The following is a 22,937-nucleotide window of genomic DNA, read 5'->3' on the forward strand; positions in this document are numbered from 1 at the left end:
TAAAACGTGTTAATAGATAAGCAATACAAAAGTAACATTTGCTCGAGAAAAAGATGCGTCTCCTGTGCGGCCCTCTCTCTCTCCCCTTGGTGCCCCCCTCCCCCACATCCCAGTGGTATGTTTGATTGGATCATTCTCAAGTTTGGCAGACACCTGTGTTTGGACATGGCCTCGAAAAGGCATCAAGAGTCGGGGGCGGATAAGAGAAAAAAGAAGAGACAGCGAGATGATGCATGCACGTCGATGGCAGGTAAGACAATGTTTTAAATAAAAATGGCTAATTCTGTAATTTAGTCCTTGTATGAATGTCTATGCTCATGCCAGGTAATGTTAATGTTACCGTTAACGTCAACAAACTAACGTTAGCTCCTATATTATTTTAGCCATCAGAAGTCGTCAGCCAAGTATTAGCCAAGTACTTTAAAGTAATGAGTTGATGAATGGAGAAAGGCTCCTGGTAACATGAATTCTGAGAAACCTTGCATCTGCAGGGCGACATCTGCAGGTGAAACTACAATTTGAAAGAAAATAAAGAAATCTTAGTTATGTAGATCCCCCTCCCTTCACATTCATAGTTTTCAAATTATGTAGATTTTTTTTATATATTATGAGCCATCAATCATTGTCTTAAAGGTAAAATAGTTTTAAATGTTGTCATGCATCAGAGATTTACACATTGGCTTACATAAACCTGTAATTAATATGTAATATTGTTTTTGAATCAAGGTGCAAAACTGTATTTCAGTGTACAATCTGAGTATTTTTTCTTGTATTTCTGAATGCAGGGTCAATGCTTAGATATGTGCAAGGAGTTCCTCAAGACCAGGAGGAAGATTTAGATGAACAACCATCAACCATCCACCAGCAGTTCAAGCACACATCATCAACCACCAATCTCTGCAGACTCTGCAACAGCACCCAGCCCTGACCAACAACCATCAACTACTAGTTCAGGACTTATGTTAATGTTTGGTGCTATTGTTAATGCAAAATTAGTGTAGTCTTTTATCAAGATTTTAATTCTGTGCTAAAAGACAATGAAAATGCACGGATGCAGTAACAGGCAATACACAGAGAGAATCAAACTTTTTTAGAAATACTTTATGTATTACGGAAATATAGGTTTAACCATTTTGTGTGTGTGTGTGTGTGTGTGTGTGTGTGAGAGAGAGAGAGTGTACAATTAACTGTAGCAACACAGTGGAACACAATGTAACTAGTGCAACATCAACTTTTTGATTAATCAGATCAAGTAGTGTTAACAGACAAGAATAATAATAAAAATATATATATTATTATTATTATTATTACATTTTTTGTTGTTGTTTTTTCACATATTTTGTAGCAAACTCTTCACGGACCCCCTGACAACGTGCCGTGGACCCCCGGGGGTCGGGGACCCCACTTTGAGAACCACTGCTCTACAGTACTTAAGTCCTGATGTGAGAGCTTCTCTGGTATGCTACTAGAATAGATCTATTAATAATTTCCAGATCCTTCACATGCATGGTGGTCCGTAAAATGAAACTCCCTCTCTCAAGCAGCGTCGAGAGCAAACCTAGTGTTTGAGTGGAGGTTCGGCTCTGAGTTTAAAATTAAATGGTAGAGATGGATGCACAGGCTGATAGCCTGATCAGTGTGTGTGGGCATGTGTGACAACACATTTCTTCACCTCTGGCTAACATCTGTTCCTTCCCATGCTACTTCGTTTCTGTAAATTATTGATCAGAATCAGAGCTGTGTCCTCACACCTCCTCTAACCTGCATACCCCAAGGCTGCGTTCCATTAGTCATTCCACTCACCCACTTTTCCTAAATCAATATTGTACCGTAGCATAAAGGAGCAACCTATAGCGGCTGTCGTAGCAGCTTGGGAGGGAGGATACTGAAACAGAAAGTGCTATGGAGATGAGACTCATAAAGCAGGTCTGGAAAGTTGTGCTCCTATCCCCCATGCTCGACTCCTAACCCCTAGATCCCCTCGTCGTAGTGAATGAGCAGTAGGAGGGAGCATGTGAGGGTAAGGTTTTTAAAACACACCCTAGAGTCACCTATAAAAGAGTCTACCTCCGTGTCTCAGTCACCTCCCTCTCTACTGACCTGCTGAGAACATGGGCTACCTGTTGTACGCTGCGGTTGCCGTTCTGGCACTGGTCCCGTCCGGCTGGTGCAAGGAGGAGCCCGTCGAGCAGGCCGGGCTGAGGTTCAGCAGCAGGGTGTACTCCTCTGTCATCAACGTGCCCAACGGCGAACAGTTTGGGAACTGGACCTGGCCCGAGATGTGTCCCGAGAAGTTCTACGCTGTGGGCTTCAGCATCCGGGTAACGGCAGCTTAGTAGGAGTATGAATTTAGGACAAGGTTTTTTATTAGGTGAGATTAGGATCAATTGTAATAGGTGAGATTGGTATTCATTTTAATGGGTATTAATTTTAAGTGTCCCTATCCCACGTTTTTCAAGGTTGGATATAAAATTATATCCCACCTTTAGTTTTTATAGATGGGATAGGGATGAGTCGTTAATTCCTTACAACATTATTTAAGGGTAGGGTTTTTTTAAGAAGCACAGTGGATCAATCAAGGTGTTTCCTGTTTTATTCTTTAAGCGACAAGTCACAAGTTTTTGTACCTTTTTTTTACTTTAAGACTAGTAAAGTATTCACAGGCTCCTATTGAGATTGGATGGATGGATGGAAGAACCAGTCAGTTGACCTGACAGAGGTCACACCTTTGGGGAACATAACAGCTGTTCTGTGATTTGCCAGGTGGAGTCCAAACAGTACGGTCTCGATGACACCGCCCTCAACGGAGTCCGCCTCATATGTGCCCGCGACAACGACCGCAGCTTCCTGTACTCCATTGAATCCCATGTGGGCTTGTGAGTAGAGATTAAAGGTTCAAGTCCCATACTGGCCAGTAGGGGAAGAACACAGGTTCAATTCCCATATGGGTTAGTGAGTAGTAGAGATTGCAAGTTTTAGTCCCACAAAGTCTAGTAGGGTAGAGAACACAGGCAGAGCGGTTTGCGGACTCAGAAAGCACACACACATATATATCTATATCTATATAATCTATATCGATAGACACTCACCATCCTGTGCACCTTCTTTAGACCCGCCCCTGAACACAGGTTCTAGTCCTCTCCCTCTCTCTCTCTGCCTTCCTCTCTCTCTTATTTAAACCCACTCTATATTGATCAGTTGTAGTTAAATATAAGGTAGGACACTGATGTTCGTCGTGGATGATTGTATTCTCCATTGAGCTGTAAAAAGATCTGTAGATCTTTCTAAAATTAAAACACATAAGATACAAACCATTGGGATGATGGGCAGAGATTTCATATCCAGCACAGCCTAACATATGGATTACTTTTCTATAATCAAAAAACACTTCTTTTTTTTCTCTTTTTTTACTGTGATCATATCTGTGACTGCACCTGGTGTTTGTTCTTTATTCTGAATGGGAAAGTGCTTGCTGTAAACAGGTGAATCTGAGAGTAAACAAACATTATCACAAAACAGATTGGCAGGCTCTCCCACGGTGAGATAAGGAGGTTGTTTCTGCCTGGGTTTAACCCAGGGCCTTGACATCGTTGCACAAACCTGGCTTCCACCCAGTGTCTCTCACTCATTCATCCTCCTCTCTCTTTTTCTAATTCTCTCACCTAGTATTCTCTGTAGACCTACCACTTCAACTCCCACTTCTTTCTCCTGTGTTTGCATCCTTGAGAAAACCACCTCAGCTCAACCTGTGTGTGTTTGTGTGAGTGTGTGATTGTATGAATGAATACATGATCGAGTGTGTTTGTATGCATGTGTGCCTTTGTATAAACATCTTCGAGCTTTGGCAACAGTGTTTAGAAACGCACAACACAAATGTTGCCACATATGTATAATTAAACTTACTATTCACTCATTAAGAACATAGCAGATGCTTTTATCCAGAGTGACTTACAGTGAAGTCAGATACTAGTGTAATTACAGTTTTCACAATTGTTTAAACACATTAATTTGAACATCAGACACGAGCACAACCTGAAACTCATGTACCAACTGCCAAAACAATTCTGCTGAACTCCAAGCACATTTTCTGCTTTAGGCTCAGATGCCCATTCCAAACCACACATATTTCACAACACTACACACAATTCTCTATATTTTGCACACTCTTCCTGAATTCCCTCTCTTGGCGATCACGTAGAACACACTGCCAATCACATTTCTAAACTCCAAAGGCTGTTGGGCAATTAGTAATCTGCAATAGAAGGGTCACAGATGTTTTGTTCACGGTATTGCCTGTTTTCTGTTATCTCTTTCATTTCATCCCATTTTCATCCTGTTTGCTATGAATTACAGTAGACTGCACATTTTGAATATAAATACATTATTTTTGTTACTGTCAAGTATTGTGTGTTGTTTTCTATTTGAGTGTAAGTAAAAACATTATATGGTAATATTTTACATCCAACAGGTGACAGTGTAACACTGAACATGCAAAAGCATAATTCTACTGATGAAGCATTCATGTAGTGTTTTCCATTTATACTATTGTGTTTTCCATTCTGCACACCAGTGTTCAATGGGTGCTTAGAAATGTCTACTCATATGATGTATGTGTTTGTCATTTGAAAAGAAAATACCATTTAGTGAAGAGTTAACACTGTTTTGAGGGCAAAGTGTCCTTTTGCAAGAGACGTAAGATTTTGCATTTTGTGTGTGAGTTTTGAGATTTGTGTTTAGGGTTTTGCGAAAGCGAGGTAGTCTATCAGGAAATGTGTTTAAGCAGTTGTGAAAAACTGTAAGGAGCCGTTATGTGTTCTGGCACCCTGCTCAAGGATGCCTAAACCACAGACACTGGGGCTCGAACCCAGATCCAAAACCATAACAACGACTACACTCCCCTACAGCTATGGAGAGTGGTCCCAGCCCCAGTACTGCCCACGGGGGGTTCTCGAGTCCTTCCAGCTGCGTGTGGAGCCCCACCAGGGTATGTTTGGCGACGACACCGCCGTCAACAACATCCGCTTCCGCTGCAGCAGCTACCCTGTGCTGGAGGGCCCGGGCACCAGCTGGGGGGAGTACGGCCTCTGGAGCCCCGTCTGCCCCCAGGGAGGCATCTGTGGCATTGAGTCCAAGATGGAGGAGTACCAGCAGGGCCTGGACGACTCCAGCCTCAACGACGTGCGCTTCTACTGCTGCGACCGACCCCAGCAGGTCAGGTGATGGGAGGAGGAGGGTGGGCTGACCCCTTGATCAACTGCGTGTTGGTGTTTTCACAGTGTGTGGTGGTGGTTGATGCAATGGTTGGCCGGACACGCAGATTGTACTGTTGATCATCATGGTGGATTGTCGGTTAAATGTTGATTTATAGATTTTTTTTAAATAAAAGCATATTGTCGAATTAAATAATAAGGAAAGCATATAGGAAAAAAAGGAATGGTTTACACATAACATTTTTTTTTTATAACGTTTTCATTTCTTACTGTCTTGTGTTCTCAGTGATTGACGGCAAGTGCGGAGAAGGCCCACACTGACGACTTAATGTCCTCCTGAACCCCCGAAAAATGCTGGTTATTGCTACCAATAACCAGCATGCTACCAATAACCAGCATATTCAAAGTATTAAGTAGCCTATGAAAAATCGAAACATTAAAAATGTATTCTAAACCAAACCAGGCTACTGTGGTATGATTTCTGTGATAGGCTACTGGAGTAAACTAAAAATATTTGGAAGTACTTCAGTAACGGGAATATTACGTTTTGCCAGCACAATAGTTATCTTTGCTAATTGTTGTCGTATGGAGATTTTTACGAGGCCTTGATTAGCACGAGGGCCGCGTGTTTTTATTTCCTGTCTAATGAACCAATCAGCTCTCAGCGAAGTCATCATAACGCAGAGCCGCTGACACAAGCATTACCATTCTCCCGAAACCAAAGTAATTAAGAAATGACAAGAGAACGGGTATTAATTAATTTAAACTTCAGAGCCTGACGGAGGTTGATAAGGTGGTGATTTGCACTTGCAAATATGATTGAGTTAATTAATGGACGAGGCGGCGTGTTAATCTTACGACGTGGACACACTGATTCAATGTTCTCTTTTTTCCAACACATTTTTATGGAGACACAGAGAACACACGGCCGCCTAATTTAATCACCGGCCGTACCGTACGAGCTGCCATGAATGGGATTTGTGCTGAGCCGAGATGTTCGCAGTAGATATGGGAGTAGGAGGCCTACGTGGGAGCGGGTCCGCCGTTGGAGTGGCTCTCCTGAAGTGTATTGTGTTTTTGTGTAAGTGCGTTTGACAGTTTGTTTAAACGAGTCGACCCTCAATGAGAGAGCGTGTGTTTAGACGGAACCAAATCGTGTTGGTATAATCCCAAACATGTGTCCACCGCTGCCTTCTCGACACTTGCTCGCCACGTGATGAGTGTACTGTGAACGTGATCCCCAACGTTGCCACTAGATGGCAGTGATGTGACGGTGCTGGACTGCATAGGACAGCCGCCTGTGCTGGATGTATGTAAATAAATAATAAAACACACACACACACACACACACACACACACACACTGTCTTTTAAATGCAACGCTGTACACGTCTGGCTTCCACATAACACCTGTAGATTAGAAAATGTGGGACTAATACAATTAATTCCCTGTATAACCCCTTAGGCTAATTGTCTGTGTTGAATTGACCACTGCCTAATATTCTCTTACAGCAGCATTCCAATCAGCAGTGAAGAAAACCTTTTTCTTAATTCCGAAAGGGGGACTTAATTGTGAAATGGTGCAGCTGTCAGCAGAAGTTGAACTGTTACCCAATGGGCCCTCATTGTAAAGCTCCAAATGAAACCTTAGTTCCTACACCGCCCCGGTCCGTAAGTTTAATATCCAAGCTACAGCAGATCTGTGGTGTTTCTGATGAGCTTAGCGGCTCGTCGTTATCCGCCTGCGGTAATTCAAGCGCTGCTAATGACCGGGTGGTTTGGTTTTGGCTGGACTCAGATTCCGTAACGTTAATGACCGTAGACACTGCCTTCGGGTTCGGCACTAAATGACTCCTAAATCACAATGCGTTACCTTGACTGTAAATATGAAGTTGTTTACATAATCAAGTTATATGATCATGACTCCAGGAGTCATGAGGGCTGGGTCCCATCGGGGATCATTGAAGCATAGGCGTATAGATGCAGTGTGGGCTTTCAGCTACTGGATGGTAGGCCCATTGTGTTGATGGAGTTATGAAATATCTAAGAATATGATCCAGTATACCGTTTCCATGGTAATGAAGAAGGCAATAACCAGATGGCGCCGAATTTCTAAATGCGTTTTTTTCCCCCTTTCCGTTTTCTTTGTGTTTTTTTTCTTTTTTTCTCCAAACCAATATTCTCTTGATGGAAACAATAATTTGATTCTCCCCAAGGGCCATCACTGCTGGCGCAGGCCTGCTCTATCGAATTAGAGGACTCTTTTACTTTGCTTTATGAAGTGAAGCCGTCATTTGCTCTTGGAAATTACTTTTCCATTTCAAAGGCAACGAGGAGGGCGCCTTAACAAAGGGCCGAAAAAAAAGAAAAGATTCTCCCTGAACACTTTCTGTTTGATTAATCCCAGACACGTAGTGGGTCTTTGATGCGCTCGATGTAGACCAAGCATTCTGTTGGCTTTTTAATGATTTTACATACATATCCCCTAATAAGCGAAAAGTGAAAAAAAAGGTAGACATGATCAGCAACTGTGTGTATGTGGGTGTGTGTATGGGGGGGTACCCTCAACACAAGAAAAGACGAGAGCCATGTGTAGACATTAAATATAAATCAATTTATAATATACAAATTGTACAGATGTCATGATATCAATGGGAAGGTGGACACAGTCATGGCGGATGAAGATAAAAGAATATTTATTTTCTCCCTCGATGGCAGACACACTCGGTAGGCGTGACCGCAGGCCGTGATCAAAGATACTCCACATTCAAGACAGCAGCCGAGCTGAAGGAAACTATCGAGGCAGATCTTAACGGGACCTGTTCCATGTGGCCCGTTGGCGGGCGCGAGCGACGCACAGAAAGAAAACAAGCCCAAACTGTCCTACGATATCATGTTTTCTGTCACTTCTAGACACAAAGACAGACGTGTGGCATCCACCGCTCGCCTGTATTACAGCGTTACTGAGAAAAATTGCACCAGCTCATCTATTCAGGCTCAAAGGCGATGTTTACACACAACGGTTAACTGTATAATATGTGTTTTTTTTTACATGAACGAGTACATGGTTGCGGTTGTATACGTAGCTGAAGCATTGGTCACGGCATAGCTCTGCTCAAAATAGGATGTTTTTCCATTGTTTATTTTAATTTTTTAATTTTTTTTAAACAGGACAAAATATAGATTCCAACCACCCAAACAGATCGTTCTCATTGGAAGGCCAAGCGAGCCAATCAGCATTACGAGACGGGAACCCCGGATGTCGTGACCTAAGGTAGGAAACTGCTCTGGATGGGGAGGGAAAGCTGGGCTCTGACCCCGATTCTTTACGTTATGGTGGGGTTAAGGTCGCGTCCGTCCCTATCTGTTGGGACGCCCAAAAAGCAAATGCAAGGGGATAGAAAAAAAATCTGCTACAAAAGAGGAAATGGGTTTGTGTTGAATATCACGACCTCCTGATTTGCCCATTTTTCCAAACACTTTTGTTTTCTCCCCAAAGCTAAATGTCAAAGGGGAATGAATGTCAGAATATGCGCCACAGATGTGAAACACCGGCAGCAGGCTTTTGTTCCGACTCGCTTGTACGTAAGGCAGAATACTGATAGCAACGCATTCATATTCATGAAGAGAGATGACAGTTATCTTGACTCCTGAGAAAAATGAAAAACATGATTAAATCTGAGGAAATAACCTGATCCGAGATTCAGCGGGAGGGGTGGGGGAGGAGGGGGGGTTAGCCATAATGATTACTGCAGCTGTTGGAAGGGGTCTTTTGATATTGCCTTCCATAATTCATATTTGTTGTAGTCTCCAACCAAAAAAACACTAGCCCAACTGATGGGACCTGACAAGTCACACTGATTCCCAGCTGTGCCGCAAGACGCAAAAATATGTGTCATTGACAAAATAAGTGCTTATTACTGCGGAAATATCCCAAAGCAAACACACGCGCAGAAGAGAAAAATAAACGCAAGATAAAATACCACAGAATTATATATTACGACATGAGCTCCTATCTTCACTGCATATCAAGAGTGGTTATATACGTTGTGCCAGCACAAAAGACCCTGGTCTACAGCTGTGGAAAAATCCCCTCTGATTTCAACGGTGACCCCCTGACCTCGTCTGCCATTAATGATGCCCTCACACCCACGCACACACGGGATGGAGCCACCCTTGAGGAGGTATAGATAAAGGTACAGGCCATCAGAAATATCCACACGTTTAGAGCAGAAACGGCGCAGGCAGCACCGGACCTCCTTCCTTCTGACGGTCAAACTCTGTCACAGTGGTCGCTTGACAGATTCAACTGAAAAGCAGAGCATTCACAATAAAAAATCATAAACATGGTACACATCTGAAATATGGAAAAACCTTTGTAAATATATATGGACAAAAACAGAGGGATTACCTTCGATTTCAACCCTTTTTTTTTTTTTCCCTCAAACCTTCATTTATCAGGAAACGATTAAGCATACCTTCAAAATATCAACACAATACTCTTATACCTATAACAAATAATGTTTAACTTTATGTTGTGCCTTTGAAGAAAAAGATGTGTACATATTTAACCGTGGTGGCAGTTAATAGTAGCTACAGCAATCGGGCCGATTTGGTTACAAATTTCAAACAAATGTCCATTCCATAATGAAACTAAAAAGTGACAAAAAAATGTAATACCTTCAATTCCAAAAATAAAATGCATATTTTCAAGTGCAGCCCTGTTAATTGGGCAAAACAAATAATCATACAGCATATAAAAATACAAATAAAATGTGTAAATGTAACAAAGGAATGTGTATTTTCCTTAGCGCTGTGGTTGAAATATATCTATTCCCATTTAGAACTATTAGTATTTGTTATTCTCCAGCCATTGAGTTTAGCCGTGATTTGCTGTCAATATCCACCTTGGGTCCCCTCCCATACGTTACGCCTATTATAAATGTATGATTTCTGACAGATACCCCGCCGACAAAAGCCATTAGCAGGCTTACGAGCGCTTCATGGCATCAATGTCGACACCTCCTTTTTAAAATGGAAAGCAACACGATACAGCGAAACATCACATTATGACTCTGTTATTGTCAGAAAGTATGCCTATTAAGAGGTGCTTAACAAGCTGTGGACAAAATAATCAAATAAATCTTGAGGTGGAATGTGGTATACAAACTGCTGTTATTTTTAAATTGGCCTATTCATTTTCTTTTATAGAACCGCCTAATGCCGGCTCTTGCTCGATTCAAACTCGATTCTCTCTCTTGCTCTCTTTCTCTCTTGCTCTCGTTCTCTCTCTTGTAAATTGATCGTAAAAGTCATGAAAATAGGGTTGAACAAACCCAGTTCTTTTCCACACGCCACACTCATTCTGATGTGTTTTTTCGTCACATCTTGATCTACCTCGGTTTGACCGGAACATTCTTAATGCGAGGTGAGCTACCAAAACATAACAATCTGATTATCGGGCGTTCCCACTCTGCAGCACTTAGCTTCGAGCTTATCGTAAACGTAGCTTCGCTTCACTTTGGATTGCCTGTCGCAACGGAACAGCTAGCGCCATCGTCCTCTCCAGAGTTCTCTTGCTCCTCCAATCAAACGTCTCCTGTGACCCCACTGTTGTGCACCCGGCACATGGTAGAAGTCTGCCTTCAGGGCTTCCTAACCCCTCAACCAAACACCGGTCTCCTGGGTGAAAGTCCTGTGTTTGACGCATTCATCCATCACAACCTCCTCCCTCCTTCACGCACTTTGTCAATCTTTACACCACGTCAACTGACTTCCTAAAGATTTCTGTCAGTGAAGGGCTTTCTGGCAGAACGCCCTGAAGGCAGACCTCTGCCGAGTCGTCCACCCACACGGGGCAGACACGCGCTAACGGGACCAGGTTGACAAGGTCTTCACCACCGTCTTCTGAGGACTAGTGCCTTGTCGCACGCTCAACCGTCAATGTGAACCGTCATCTACGATCGGCTTCTCTTTTCCCCAGGGTGGTGGGATCCTAACGGTGATCCTCACTAGGTATTCCCCCGGGTACATTCAGTATGTGTAATGCTGTGGGCTTGAGGGTCATGGTACAGGCTGCGGGGCTCTGAGGCTACAGGAAATCGGTTCCGGGGGGGGGGCTATGCATGGCAGATTGCAGGGATACTTGTGTGTTAAGAAAGTCAAAGGACACAGCGGCGGTGTTTGGAGAATGACTTTGAGGATCTGGCGGGGAGTAGGGGGATGAGATTACATTTCAGGGCTTCAACCTATTCTCCAGATATAGGGTGTTTAAGAGGTAGGACGGGGGAATAACTTTCATTGGCTGCCAGGGACGGTTTACTGAGCTCCGTCCGGGCTCTGATTGGTCGGATCGGCCTCTGCCAAAGGTTCTCTGGTGATGGCTTCCTCTGTGGCCTCCGGGAGTTTGGTGTGGAGCCCTTCATCGCCGTCTTCCGTCTCGTCTTCATCTTACAGCCCGTTGACGACCACCACCACCTCCACCGCGCTCATATGGTCCTCCTCTGCTCTCTCCTTATCCGGCTCTATGTCCGAGGCCACCTCTCCGTTTTGCAGCAACGGCTCCGCTGTTCTTTGCGCTTCCTCCCTTTCCTGTGGGCTTTCCTTGTTCTTCTCCTCTTCCTCCATTGTCTCCTTTTCTTCTTCTTCTTTGCCGTTTTCTCGTCCTCCCTTGTGCTCCGGCTGAACCTCTCCTCCGTCCTCCCGCTCGCATGTCTCCTCTACCGAAACCTTGATTTCGCTGTCCATCTTCCTATCTCCTTCCTCCTCCTCTTCCTCCCCCTCCTTCCAGGTCTCTCTCTCCTGGTCCGGCTTCTCGCTGGTGCTCCCGCCGCCATCTTGGTTCACTCCAGCCTGCATCGCTTCCTTCTCCCTGTCCTCCGCGTGTATCTTGGGGTCTTCCAGGTCCTTTGCTCCGGTCACCACTCCAGCTTTATTCTTCTTCTTGTACTTTGCCGAGGCAGCCTCCTTCGTGCACTTTTTGTTTGTCTTGCTCCGGGACTTGAAGATCAGCTTCTGTGAAGAGAGAGAGTATAAATGAATAAAGAGTGCAGTAGAGGGTTGAATGTGTTTGTGGGGAATGTGCGGTCGTTTGGTCAATGTGCTGCCGGCCGTTTGGGTGTACGTACGCATAGACTTAATTAAGAACGGATCACAGTAGATTTAATATTACCCACGGATAACAAACTAATTGAAATGGCTCTGGCTAATGCGTAGACAGAAGGTCATTCTAAGGCAGGCTGTTATTATTGTTGTGTTCCAGGCCCTGCAGTCATTCTAAACAAATGGCTTTCTTTTCTCCAATATGTGTTCGGCTTTCCCATGTATTTTAGACAACAAATATTTTCTTTACCGGCCATGATTGTGAAAGGACGTTGTGCATCCTGGACCTAATGGCAGAGAGAGACAATATATTTCTCCCCCCACTATTCCCAGCGGGCCCATTAGTGTTGGAGTGTGGCACCCAGGCAATTTAAATCGGGGTCACAGAGAACGCGATACGATTTCACTTTGCTGTGAGAAACAAATGTGGAGACTCGGGGGTTGTCGCCCACAGTCGTGGGTCAGGAGGAAGACGTTAGCTGCCGCCCCAAATAGCTTCTGTCTCCAGTCAGTGCTTATTGCTTATTGCATATTTATGTTCAACTCGGGGAAAACATAAGGGGTTGAATTTAAAAAAGTGTAGTGGCTTGGATGTATGATGTTTGGCTTGGAACCCCAATATATCACCCCTTGTGCAACATGCTGAACCTCTACATTCATCTCTAATGACCTGTATCTAAGTTTCATATACATGTTCTAATTTTTCAGTCAACGGGACACAGGCAGCGAGCTCTGTCTGGAGCTCTGTCTGGAGAGTGGTTCATGTTAAGTGCCACAAAAACGATACACTTCTGATATTCACAAGTTGCTAATTGAGAGAGGCGATTCAAGATAAGGGGGGGGTACAGATGGAGGTGCGGTAATAGCAAACATATCTGATAGATGGGGGGGCCACTTCCCTCCAGCATTGAGCTACAGGCGGACACCCCCACAACATGTGGGAATAGTTTGTTTCTCGGACACCTATAGTTTTACACCACTGTGTATAAAGCACGTTGTATACATTGCTCATGTAACGTTCACCATCATGAGGACACATTCCCTCATTCCCGCCATAAACATTCTTTACAATAACTCCAATTTCTTTTTTAAACCACATAGGCCTACATGTTGGGAACCACTGTCCTACTTGCAGTTGTCAACATTGCCTTCAAGAACGGATATAAAAATGCAGCGAATGAAAAAGCTGCAGCAATAGGGCTAAACTCAATAAAATAATAATCCATTTAAACCTTCATGAGCTTCTTCCTGAAGATTAAGGTTTCGGCATACGCTCTGTGACCCGCTCAGAAACTCCCTCCGGTTGGGAATCACTGTACCAGACGACTGAATGGTAGATAAGACCGCTCGGGTGGGAAGGAAGTTGTGCTGAGAGTAGACCGCCACCCCTCCTGCTCCACCTCCAGCCCCTCTGCCTTTCCCCGGCCAAGAGCAACAAGGAGAGGAATGCGAGGTCACCTACCTTGGGCTCCCTCCTCTTTCTGCTCAGGACGGGCCTCTGCAGGAAAACAATCTGTTTGGTGGACAGACTTCCATCGCTGGCAGACCCAGAGCGGAGGACAGGAAACCCGGAGGAACATGGAAAAGAAAGGAGGGGACAGACGCAAGATAAACGTGGAGGAGAAGGAAAAACAAATAACGGAAATTGAGTTAATCTGCAAATCTGGAGATCAACATTTTCTTTTCTTTTCTTTTTTCTTATTAAAAAAAAAATGAATTTTCTCAGCAATGGCTAGAAAAGGAACGGGAGTTAAACAAACTAGCTTGATTAGGACACGGTCTGGACTGTTTGCTAGCATAACATCTTTTCACGCTTTCAAATGCATACAACTGCACAGCGATGTTCATGCAGTTAGGGAAGATTAGGGTTGGCAACCAGGGTTCCATGTTCGTGCTGCTCCGGGCTCTCCGGGGCCCGGTTGACTTCTCATGACTCGTCCATGCTGAAGGGCTGCTGAACTGGCCTGAGCTCCGACTGGGAGGATCCTTGACGATCGGATGCTGGCTAAACTCAGCTGGAGGCTACCATATTGTTGTGATTGCCACACAAAAGGAGGCCAACTGTCAAATGGATACCTCTGAACTGTGTGTGTCAATGTGTGTCTCTCTGTGTGTGTGTGTGTGTGTGTGTGTGTCTTTTGCTACTTGTGAAATCTTATTCTGCTCCACTGAGGCTCCCTGAGCGAGCTGAGAATCTGTGAACTAATCCCCCCCCTGTGCAGGGAACAGACCACACTGTGCTGTGAAAGAGACTAATCTGCACTAGTACTAGTACGCTTGACGGATTAATTGTGGCAGGAAACACAGATTCAGGTTTGTGTGGGCTTCCTGTCTCGCATGCGTGTGCTGTCTCTTGCACACTTCTATTTTTACTCATCTCTCCTCACACCCCCCCCCCCACACACACACACATACACATACACATACACATACACACACACACACACAGAACAAAACCTGTTTTCTCGCTAACAAGGCATCCTGTGTGTGTCAGCCCTGATCTTTGATGGTTTCAATATTCATCCCTCCCTGTAGATACTCTCTCCTACTCACTTGCTTCCTGCATAGTTTAATAGGAGCTGCTTTTCTTTACCATTAGGGAGTAGCACTGTTCGATAACCGCCACGCAATCGTATGCGTGTTGAGGGGGTGCATGCTCATGCCAATGCATCGCTCTCTCTCTCTTACCCTCATGTGTTCATAATACACACACACACACACACACACACACACACACACACACACACACACACACACACTGAATGGAAAAGCCGGCGTCACAAGTTAAGCTGTTTGTCGTTCGAAATGAAGAACGGCAGTTCGGTTTATGATGGCGGCATACAACACACTTAAGAGCCTGCCACAAATCTTCCCTCCATCCACTTTAGACGGAGTAGGAGTCTGCTCTGGCAGAGAACGTAACAAATACTGTGTGTGTGTGTGTGTGTGTGTGTGTGTGTGTGTGTGTGTGTGTGTGTGTGTGTGTGTGTGTGTGTGTGTGTGTGTGTGTGTGTGTGTGTGTGTGTGTGTGTGGTTCTGATTCGCCATCTAACGCTAGCGTTTGGCGTTTTCCACTTCCCATTACCCTGGTGTTCCCGCCCACCATTCAGAGACACACACACACACACACACACACACACACACACACACACACACACACACACCAGCCACCAGATCTCAGCAGCAGCCCAGTCTGCAGACCATTAAAGTAGAAACGGTTAGGATGGCTCAGAAAATTACAGGCCTTTACTGAACCAACCCCCCACCCCCCCCCCCCCTTCCGCCGTCTATTAGCTGTCAGACTCGGTGCGCACACTTCCTTGTTATAACTGGAATTGTCGAAGGGCAATAGCCGGTGTCTATTTTGGAACAAAGGTACGCTTCTCTTGGCTGTTGCCGGTCTCGTCTGAAGGGAATGAAAGGCCTGCTAGCACAGCGGCTCGTCGAAAGCATCAGATGTACAGTTCCTCAGCACCCTAGTCCTTTACCCGACAAACCAGGTTAGCCTGGTGGTGTTTGTACTACTTTTAATCCCAGGCCCAATTCCATTGCTTATTTTAACCCTACCCCCTCTTTTTCGAGTGCCCCTCGACTTTTGAATTGCCCATCGGAACAGTGAGTTACGAGGGGTGGTGGTTGAAATCTTCCCCTATGAAATGGAACTACCCTTCAAGACCCTGCTACGTCAGCAGTAGTCATCGATGGTGTTCACGTAGACAAACCAGACAAGTTTGTTGCCGGGCGTTTAGAATCTCACAACGCCATCTTCAGCTGTGGTGATTCTGTTGTGTGGGCTATAGGCATCCTTTTACGGTTGTCAGCAGCAAATTGCCTCCCGACTATGGCATTATCACATTGACATTTGCCATTTATCTGATGGAGATAGGTAAGCTTGAACGCTCACAAATCGTTCACAACCTATACGTTTCAAGCTATCAATCGATCAAACAAGTCATAAAATAAAGAGAACACTGCTACATTACTAGGCCACTTCTTGACAGAACAGTGGTGCTCTGCAGGCTATCAGCCCGTGCTCTGCAGGCTATCAGCCCGTGCTCTGCAGGCTATCAGCCCGTGCTCTGCAGGCTATCAGCCTGGGCTCCTACCCTGCCAGTCTGCACTGGAATTAGAGGAGCGGTAACACGTGCAGCAACTTAGCAGCTGGACTTCAGACGACATATGCCATCAAAGGGGGGAAATAAGAAATGTGATCAGCATACTAGTGATTTGTTGTTATGCTTGGGGAGAAATGAAATGAAATGGTCTGTAAGATATTGAAACAACATTCAACTAAGATTATATCATTTCTAATACGAGAAAATACACTTGTTTTTTTCTTTTGTTGCTTCTGCAGGGTTCACCACCATCTCGTCAGTGATTGTAAAGCATTCTGTGAGATTTCTGATACACTCGGTTTTGAGTATGCCTCAGAAAAGCCTCTGTTTGGAGGGCTATGTAGCCCTACCACTTGGCCCTACCCCTCTATCCAACTAAGGATCGGGACACCCTACCCCTACGCAAAACACAGGGGGAGGGCTAAGTGGTAGAGGCAAGGGGTGTATTGGGATCAGGTCGAAGTGACGGTCTCAAAGCGGCTTCACAGGGCCGGATTAGATGACACCGCCCTAACCCTACGCCTTCTTAAAAGACCAGGGAAAACCCCCAAATCCCAGAAGGATTGAGAGAACTTGAGAATGCACCCCGAAGAGAGAGACCCCGAAGAGAGAGACCCCCTATGTGGTCAGGTTAACAAGGGGGTCTGATACCCAGCGGAAGGACCTAGGGTACGAGGTATCCCGGAAGGTGTCTACTCTATGTATCCCTATTCACCGGGGTCTTCTTTGACCAAGGTGTAATTGAAATGGGACGTTAGCCATTACAGAGTTAGGAAAGCTGTGAAGTTATTATCATTATAGTCCATCTAATAACCGGCCTGTTCTTTAATTGGCTTATTCACCAAGCGCTTCGATAATTGCATGATTCCCATGTTGATCACCAATTATTGCAACACGGCTTACAGTTTGTTAAGCCCAAAGCCGGCCTAGTGAGATGACTGCATTGTTCCCTGCTGTGACCCTCCCTACCCATGGCAGAAAGGAAACCACGGCACCCGTTTGAGCATGCTCGGTCCACCCGGCCATGCGTGTGTCCCCCACCCTCTCCTGTGAATATCAACGACAACAGGGCTTAATGGACTACACTGATCATCTGATGCATCATCAGATGTTCGCTTCGCTCGCCGCTAATTGTTTTTTTTTTTAGGAGAGAAACGAGCGGCGTCCTCGTATGTAGGCCGACTCTGATTAATTAGTCATGTTGCGCCCGTTGTGTTGTGGCATTTTGAAATGGAGAACAGAGGAGGGAGACGGAGGCAGCGGAGGGGAGGGGGGGAACTGTAGTCATAAAACACACCCTGGGATGAAAATAGAGATGTAATTAATCAGCTGTGCTCCGAAACGGTCAGGAGTACACGAGGAGCGCTGCCTTGTGGTCAGTGCACTGATGGATGGGAAAACTGGTCTTTCAGTTGGAGTGCTGCTGCTACTACTGGGTGTACGGATCATTAGTGTGATACAGCCCGACACAATGAGCCTTCTATTGATGAAACCTTCCCCTTATCTTTGTATATACTATGGTGTGTTATTTTTATGTTTTGTCAGACTAGAATGGAGGCACATCATTTACACTCGGCATTCCAGAATAATGAAATGTGTTTAGGTATGTATCTAGCTAAAAATTGGTAAACAAAGTATATCAAGTATACTTGATGCTGTGATATTATAGGACCGTTTCCCTCGAGTATAAAACTCGAGTGTGTGTGTGTGTGTGTGTGTGTGTGTGTGTGTGTGTGTGTGTGTGTGTGTGTGTGTGTGTGTGTGTGTGTGTGTGTGTGTGTGTGTGTGTCCCATGTTGTAGAGTTTCCTCCAGTGCCATACTATTTATATCAGAATCTGCTGTTAGCCTGGTGGCTTTCTGATTATTTTCCGATGATGTATTCAAAAGTTGAATACTTTGCATGTGTCTGTATGGGATGATGATGATGATGATAGATGAACTGAACAGCTGTCACTGTAAGATTACACGAGATGAGGACATGCATGGAATTACTTCTGCTTTCCTCATTTGGTTGCTTGACATGGACTTGTTCCTCTTTTGAGTACAAATTCCTTTTTTCAGGACACTAGAACATGACGTAACATAAGAAGTACCCAAATGAATCCTCTAAGGATTTAATAAAGTTATTATTTATTTAAAAATGTAATCCCTTGACCCTGATTTTTAATGTTTACGATTGCAAAGTATTGGTTGGCTAGACCGTAACTGCCACATGTAAGACCCACACTCAGAAAATTGATTAAAACATTACAAATGATGAACTAATATTTTGTTGGAATTAAAGCAGCAGTAGCCAAGATTATTTTGTTATAATTCTGTTTTAAAACGTATCTTAACGTAGACAGACAGTCTCACAGTGTACAGTGAGTTGAGTGGACCAGTGTAGCAGCATAGCAGAGATATTCTATTCACACATTTCACAGCAAGGCTTTGCCTTCTTTTCCCCCACCATTTGTCATACAAAGAAGTTACTTTCAAACCAGCTAGTACTGTTAGCTAGCAAGCTATATGCTCAAAAAGCTAGCCTTGAATCACGTGCACAAAGTTGAATGACAACCAGGGGTTACGCTATTTCTCTTTGAGCTTCTCTCATTAATTAGAAGGACTGGGCCTCACTGGGATATGAGCTTGGAATATCTGCAATGCTGCTACACTGGTCAATGACACTCACTTACAGTAGACAGTGGATCAGACACAATTTAAAAAGGTAGCTCCGATACAGAACCGTTTTGGACAATATGCAGTCGACCTTGATAGGTATAGTTCACAACTTGGCGTGTCTATAAGCTTGTGTACCCATGGCACTGTGTCTGGACAGCAGAAAGTATCATGTTGAGTTTCTGTACGGCTGTTGTCTCTGTCAAGTTAAATAACACCAGCAAACTAACCCATGTTCATGCTTGGTTGTTTTCTGAACATTTATCCTTCTGTGCCATTACTGGAACACAGCTGTTTAACCGGACAAGGACTGATCCTATTCTGTTTGCTCATTAATCTATCATATTGCGAAACATTGTAAATTCCGAGTAATTTACCTTTTTATTATTATTCCTTTGTTGCCACATTAATCAGTGCATAAAATGAGACGTGTTAAAATGTAATACAAATTCTGTTTGCTATCGCGAGTAAGCGGGTACTTCCTCATTACTCCTCGCGGCGAGTGAGGGCTGGCGCTACACAGACACGGGGGAAGTCAGTCAGGGTTGGGGGTGCTGAGAGCAGGTCTACATAATGACGTCATGCTAAATGCTGCACCTCATTCGTGGTCGCATTCATTTGAATGGCCAACAACATTTGACTGCTTTTTAGAAAGGTGTACACTACAACAGACCAAACTTGAACACCACCTTGCTGTAGGTCGAGGATTGCAGGTTTAGTCCAAATCACAGGACGATTTATTGTGGACTGAGCCACGCTCTACGGGTAGTAACAGAACAAGGCTCTTGAACTCACAGCAGCACACCGAGGAAACGTCTCAGCAGGAGATGTATTCCCTCGGCAAAACGAAAAAAAAAAGTTCAGCAACAACAAGGCTTCAACGGTGGGTTTGTGCTGTTTGGCTTTGGGGCAATTATTAAAGATAATATCTATAACATCAGATATTATTCTTTGAACCCACCGTTACTGCTTCGCGTTCACGCCTAACAACGTGCTCTGTGTTTGTGCATCATGAAGAAAATAGTACATTGTATACATTTCAACCATTTAATGAACACCCATTCCCTTCTCTCAAAAACTAAAGTTTTTTTATTGTTTATTTTGGTAAACTTCTTTGCCTCGCAGTTACAGCCCCCTCAGCACCCCCGCTCCTGGTGTCGCTGGCACTATGATTGCATGTGGGTTTCCTAGGGGTGTTTACCATTCTGATGTGGGGGATTATAGTGTATACTTTAAATATGATGAATTTAAATTGTGCGCTCTGAACCTCTTCATTATGAAAATAGATTCAAGTTTAAGTACAGTGTTGTTTAGTTTTGCATTTAATGTTTTCTGTAATTGTATCGTGTGTCTTATTTTGTGTATTATTATTATTATTATTATTATTTTTATTATTATTGGCTGTGTACTTATTTTACTCTTACTATTGTGGTAAACTAAAATTGTGTTTATTTTACAAAGTACTCTTATCAGTGCATGCTATTGGTCAGTACTGGCTGAATAAAGAATTAAATTCAGCATCAATAAATCTAACAAATGGAAGTGAATCGAATTGAAACGCATCGATTTTCAAATCAACTCGCACCGAATCCTTTGAAACTTAAACAAGCGTTGCTGTATCCTATCAGGGGCCATGTCTGGAGATGCTTATCAAATCCTATCCTTTTGCAACACATAGTGGAAGCTCCTAAAGTGATATTCGTTTTTTCGAGTGTGTGTGTGTGTGTCCTTTATACCTCTTGGTCTTGATGACGGGTGTGGGCAACACACAGGTCAGTCTCCAGCCGTACGTAGCCAGGGACTGGAGCAGAGGAACGTAGTCCGCCTTCACCTGCAAACCCTGGACACACACACACACACACACACACACACACACACACACACACACACACACACACACACACACACACACACCTTTAGAAAATGGCAGCAGAACATTAACAGTACATTAATATGTGTGCGTATGATTTTCCAGTGTTTAAAACATTGTTATTATGACTACTTACTACTGTCGTACTTTTGGCGGCTATAGTTGAGTGGGTTTTATTAATTAAGCGGGGTAAACACATTCTCTAGTGATTCGGTTCATAGACCTGCACACCTGACTATCATGGCTGTCGTGACTATTGACTATATGCAGTGCTAATTCTAGTGGAACCCCTGCTGTGTATGCATGGAGTGGGGCATGGCTGTTTACATGTATGGGTTTTAAATGAGTGTATTGTGAGTATGAGTGTAGTGTGTCTCATCTTTTATGGATTTCTTTTGACCAAGTAAACATTCAGTTACATAACGACATGAAAACAGACCACACATATTAATACATACATACACACACATATACAATCATAAAACTTGCACAACAAGATAAAAGATGAACCATTTCACTCTTGACCCTAACTGACCCCTATAGTGCTTTAAGAAAGTCCATACGTTTCTACCAAATGAAGGAATTCTTTCTACTTCCTCTTAGCGATAAAGGCTATTCTCTCTCGACCAATGCAAACTGAGAGCTACTTTATCCTGTTGCATCTCCTTCAAAGTTCATTAATCAACTAGAAACACAGAAATGGAAATGGGTAAAAATACCATATATATATAATTTCCTCCAGGTCTAATGGACAAGGAAATGCACTCGGACCGAAACACCACAAAGCAGCACAGTGGAAACACTTCAGTGTGCACACTTTCACCACGTACACAACAGGGCAGAAAGCGTTGTCATGACGACGAGACGCAGGCAGCTCGCGCCCCACACAGCCCACTTCCTGTGGGCCTGATCACCGCCGAAAGACGAGTCCTGAAGCATTAGCATTGGCATAGTAAAAGCCTTTTAGGGGAAGGTAAGCAAAACGCTAAGACCAGGCCGCCAGGACTGTGCCTCGCCCGGAGCCTCGCGTTCTGTGGGCTCACGCAGAGTTTAGGTTCCTATTGTGTCCGTTTCAGCCCAGACGTAAACAACGGATGCATTAGCCCTTTGTTTCGAAGATTAGATTGATTTTAGTCTTTGGTTACTCTTTCATGTCGGTTTTATAGAGACGGGAGAGAGGGAGCGGGAGAGAGGTTGGGGGTGGGCTCTTTCATTGCCAAACCGCTTCCCTCCCCTTACACCTAAACATGGGTATAATTCAGCAGTAATGGTCTGTTGCTGGGAGAGGAGGTGGAGGTGAGCCAGGCGGTCTAGGCAGTCCAGACAGGCGAGAGGAATCATGCCGGGTCTTGGAGATGCTATCTCCATGATTGCAAAAGCAGGACATCATGATGGCAACGACAGGGAGAATGGATCTCTTGGATTGTGCTGTGCCACCACAAAACCTGATTAGAAAAAAACAAGTTATGTTGTCCGTTGCAGGACTTCTAATGCCCATCGCTCTTAGCGTGAACACTGTGTGGGCGCCGCACACATCCTGGGTCTAGAAGTGCCTGCAGATCACAGCCACCTCTGCCGAGGTCTGTCCTCTGTCCAAATGACCCCAAAACCTTCAGTTAGGAGGAGTCTTCCCCTCCTGGTCGGCAGGACGGTCGCGCCACGTGAAGCCTGGCCGTTCCTGTCTCGTGGAATTAGCCCAAGCTCGGGTCCACTTAAAAAGATCAAAGTGCACTCGTGTGTGTGCACGTGGACGTGAGCTCTCAGCCCTCTTCCATTACCTCTGAGGACCAGACGGCACCGGCCGCCGCCTCAGTCGGCTCCCAGGTGACCCCTAACGACCCCGTAATAGGGTTAGGGTCAGGGTTAATGTCATACTAAGTGCTTAAGCATGAAGCATGCATCTGCTTATCAAATGTTTAGGCTCACTACTTGGGGCTAGTGAATGAATGAGATCTTGAATGAAAATGATCCACAGTGAACACA

The 22,937-nt window shown here is 44.4% G+C and overlaps 2 protein-coding genes across 2 annotated transcripts in view; one reads left to right on the forward strand and one right to left on the reverse strand.

The window, feature by feature from the left end:
* Positions 1–2,111: 2,111 nt before the first annotated feature.
* LOC311351374 (vitelline membrane outer layer protein 1 homolog) lies at positions 2,112–5,220 on the forward strand (the record flags this gene model as incomplete). The annotated part of the gene is made up of 3 exons (XM_084471492.1): positions 2,112–2,321; positions 2,764–2,876; positions 4,905–5,220. 3 exons carry the CDS (start codon positions 2,112–2,114, stop codon positions 5,218–5,220), a joined length of 639 nt encoding a protein of 212 aa, XP_084327618.1.
* A 2,648-nt stretch (positions 5,221–7,868) lies between these two features.
* The window catches only part of rftn1b (raftlin, lipid raft linker 1b), an 87,532-nt gene continuing 72,463 nt past the window's right edge, over positions 7,869–22,937 (reverse strand). Inside the window, exons 8-10 of the mRNA XM_084472212.1 lie at positions 20,821–20,924; positions 13,773–13,848; positions 7,869–12,223 (exon numbers count right to left, since the gene is read on the reverse strand). Of these exons, the coding sequence (XP_084328338.1) occupies positions 11,660–12,223; positions 13,773–13,848; positions 20,821–20,924 (744 nt within the window). The 3' untranslated portion in view covers positions 7,869–11,659. The remainder of the gene's footprint in view (positions 12,224–13,772; positions 13,849–20,820; positions 20,925–22,937) is intronic.

Source organism: Micromesistius poutassou (genome assembly GCF_964030765.1).
Source record: "Micromesistius poutassou genome assembly, chromosome: 8".
In the NCBI taxonomy this organism is placed as follows: domain Eukaryota; kingdom Metazoa; phylum Chordata; class Actinopteri; order Gadiformes; family Gadidae; genus Micromesistius; species Micromesistius poutassou.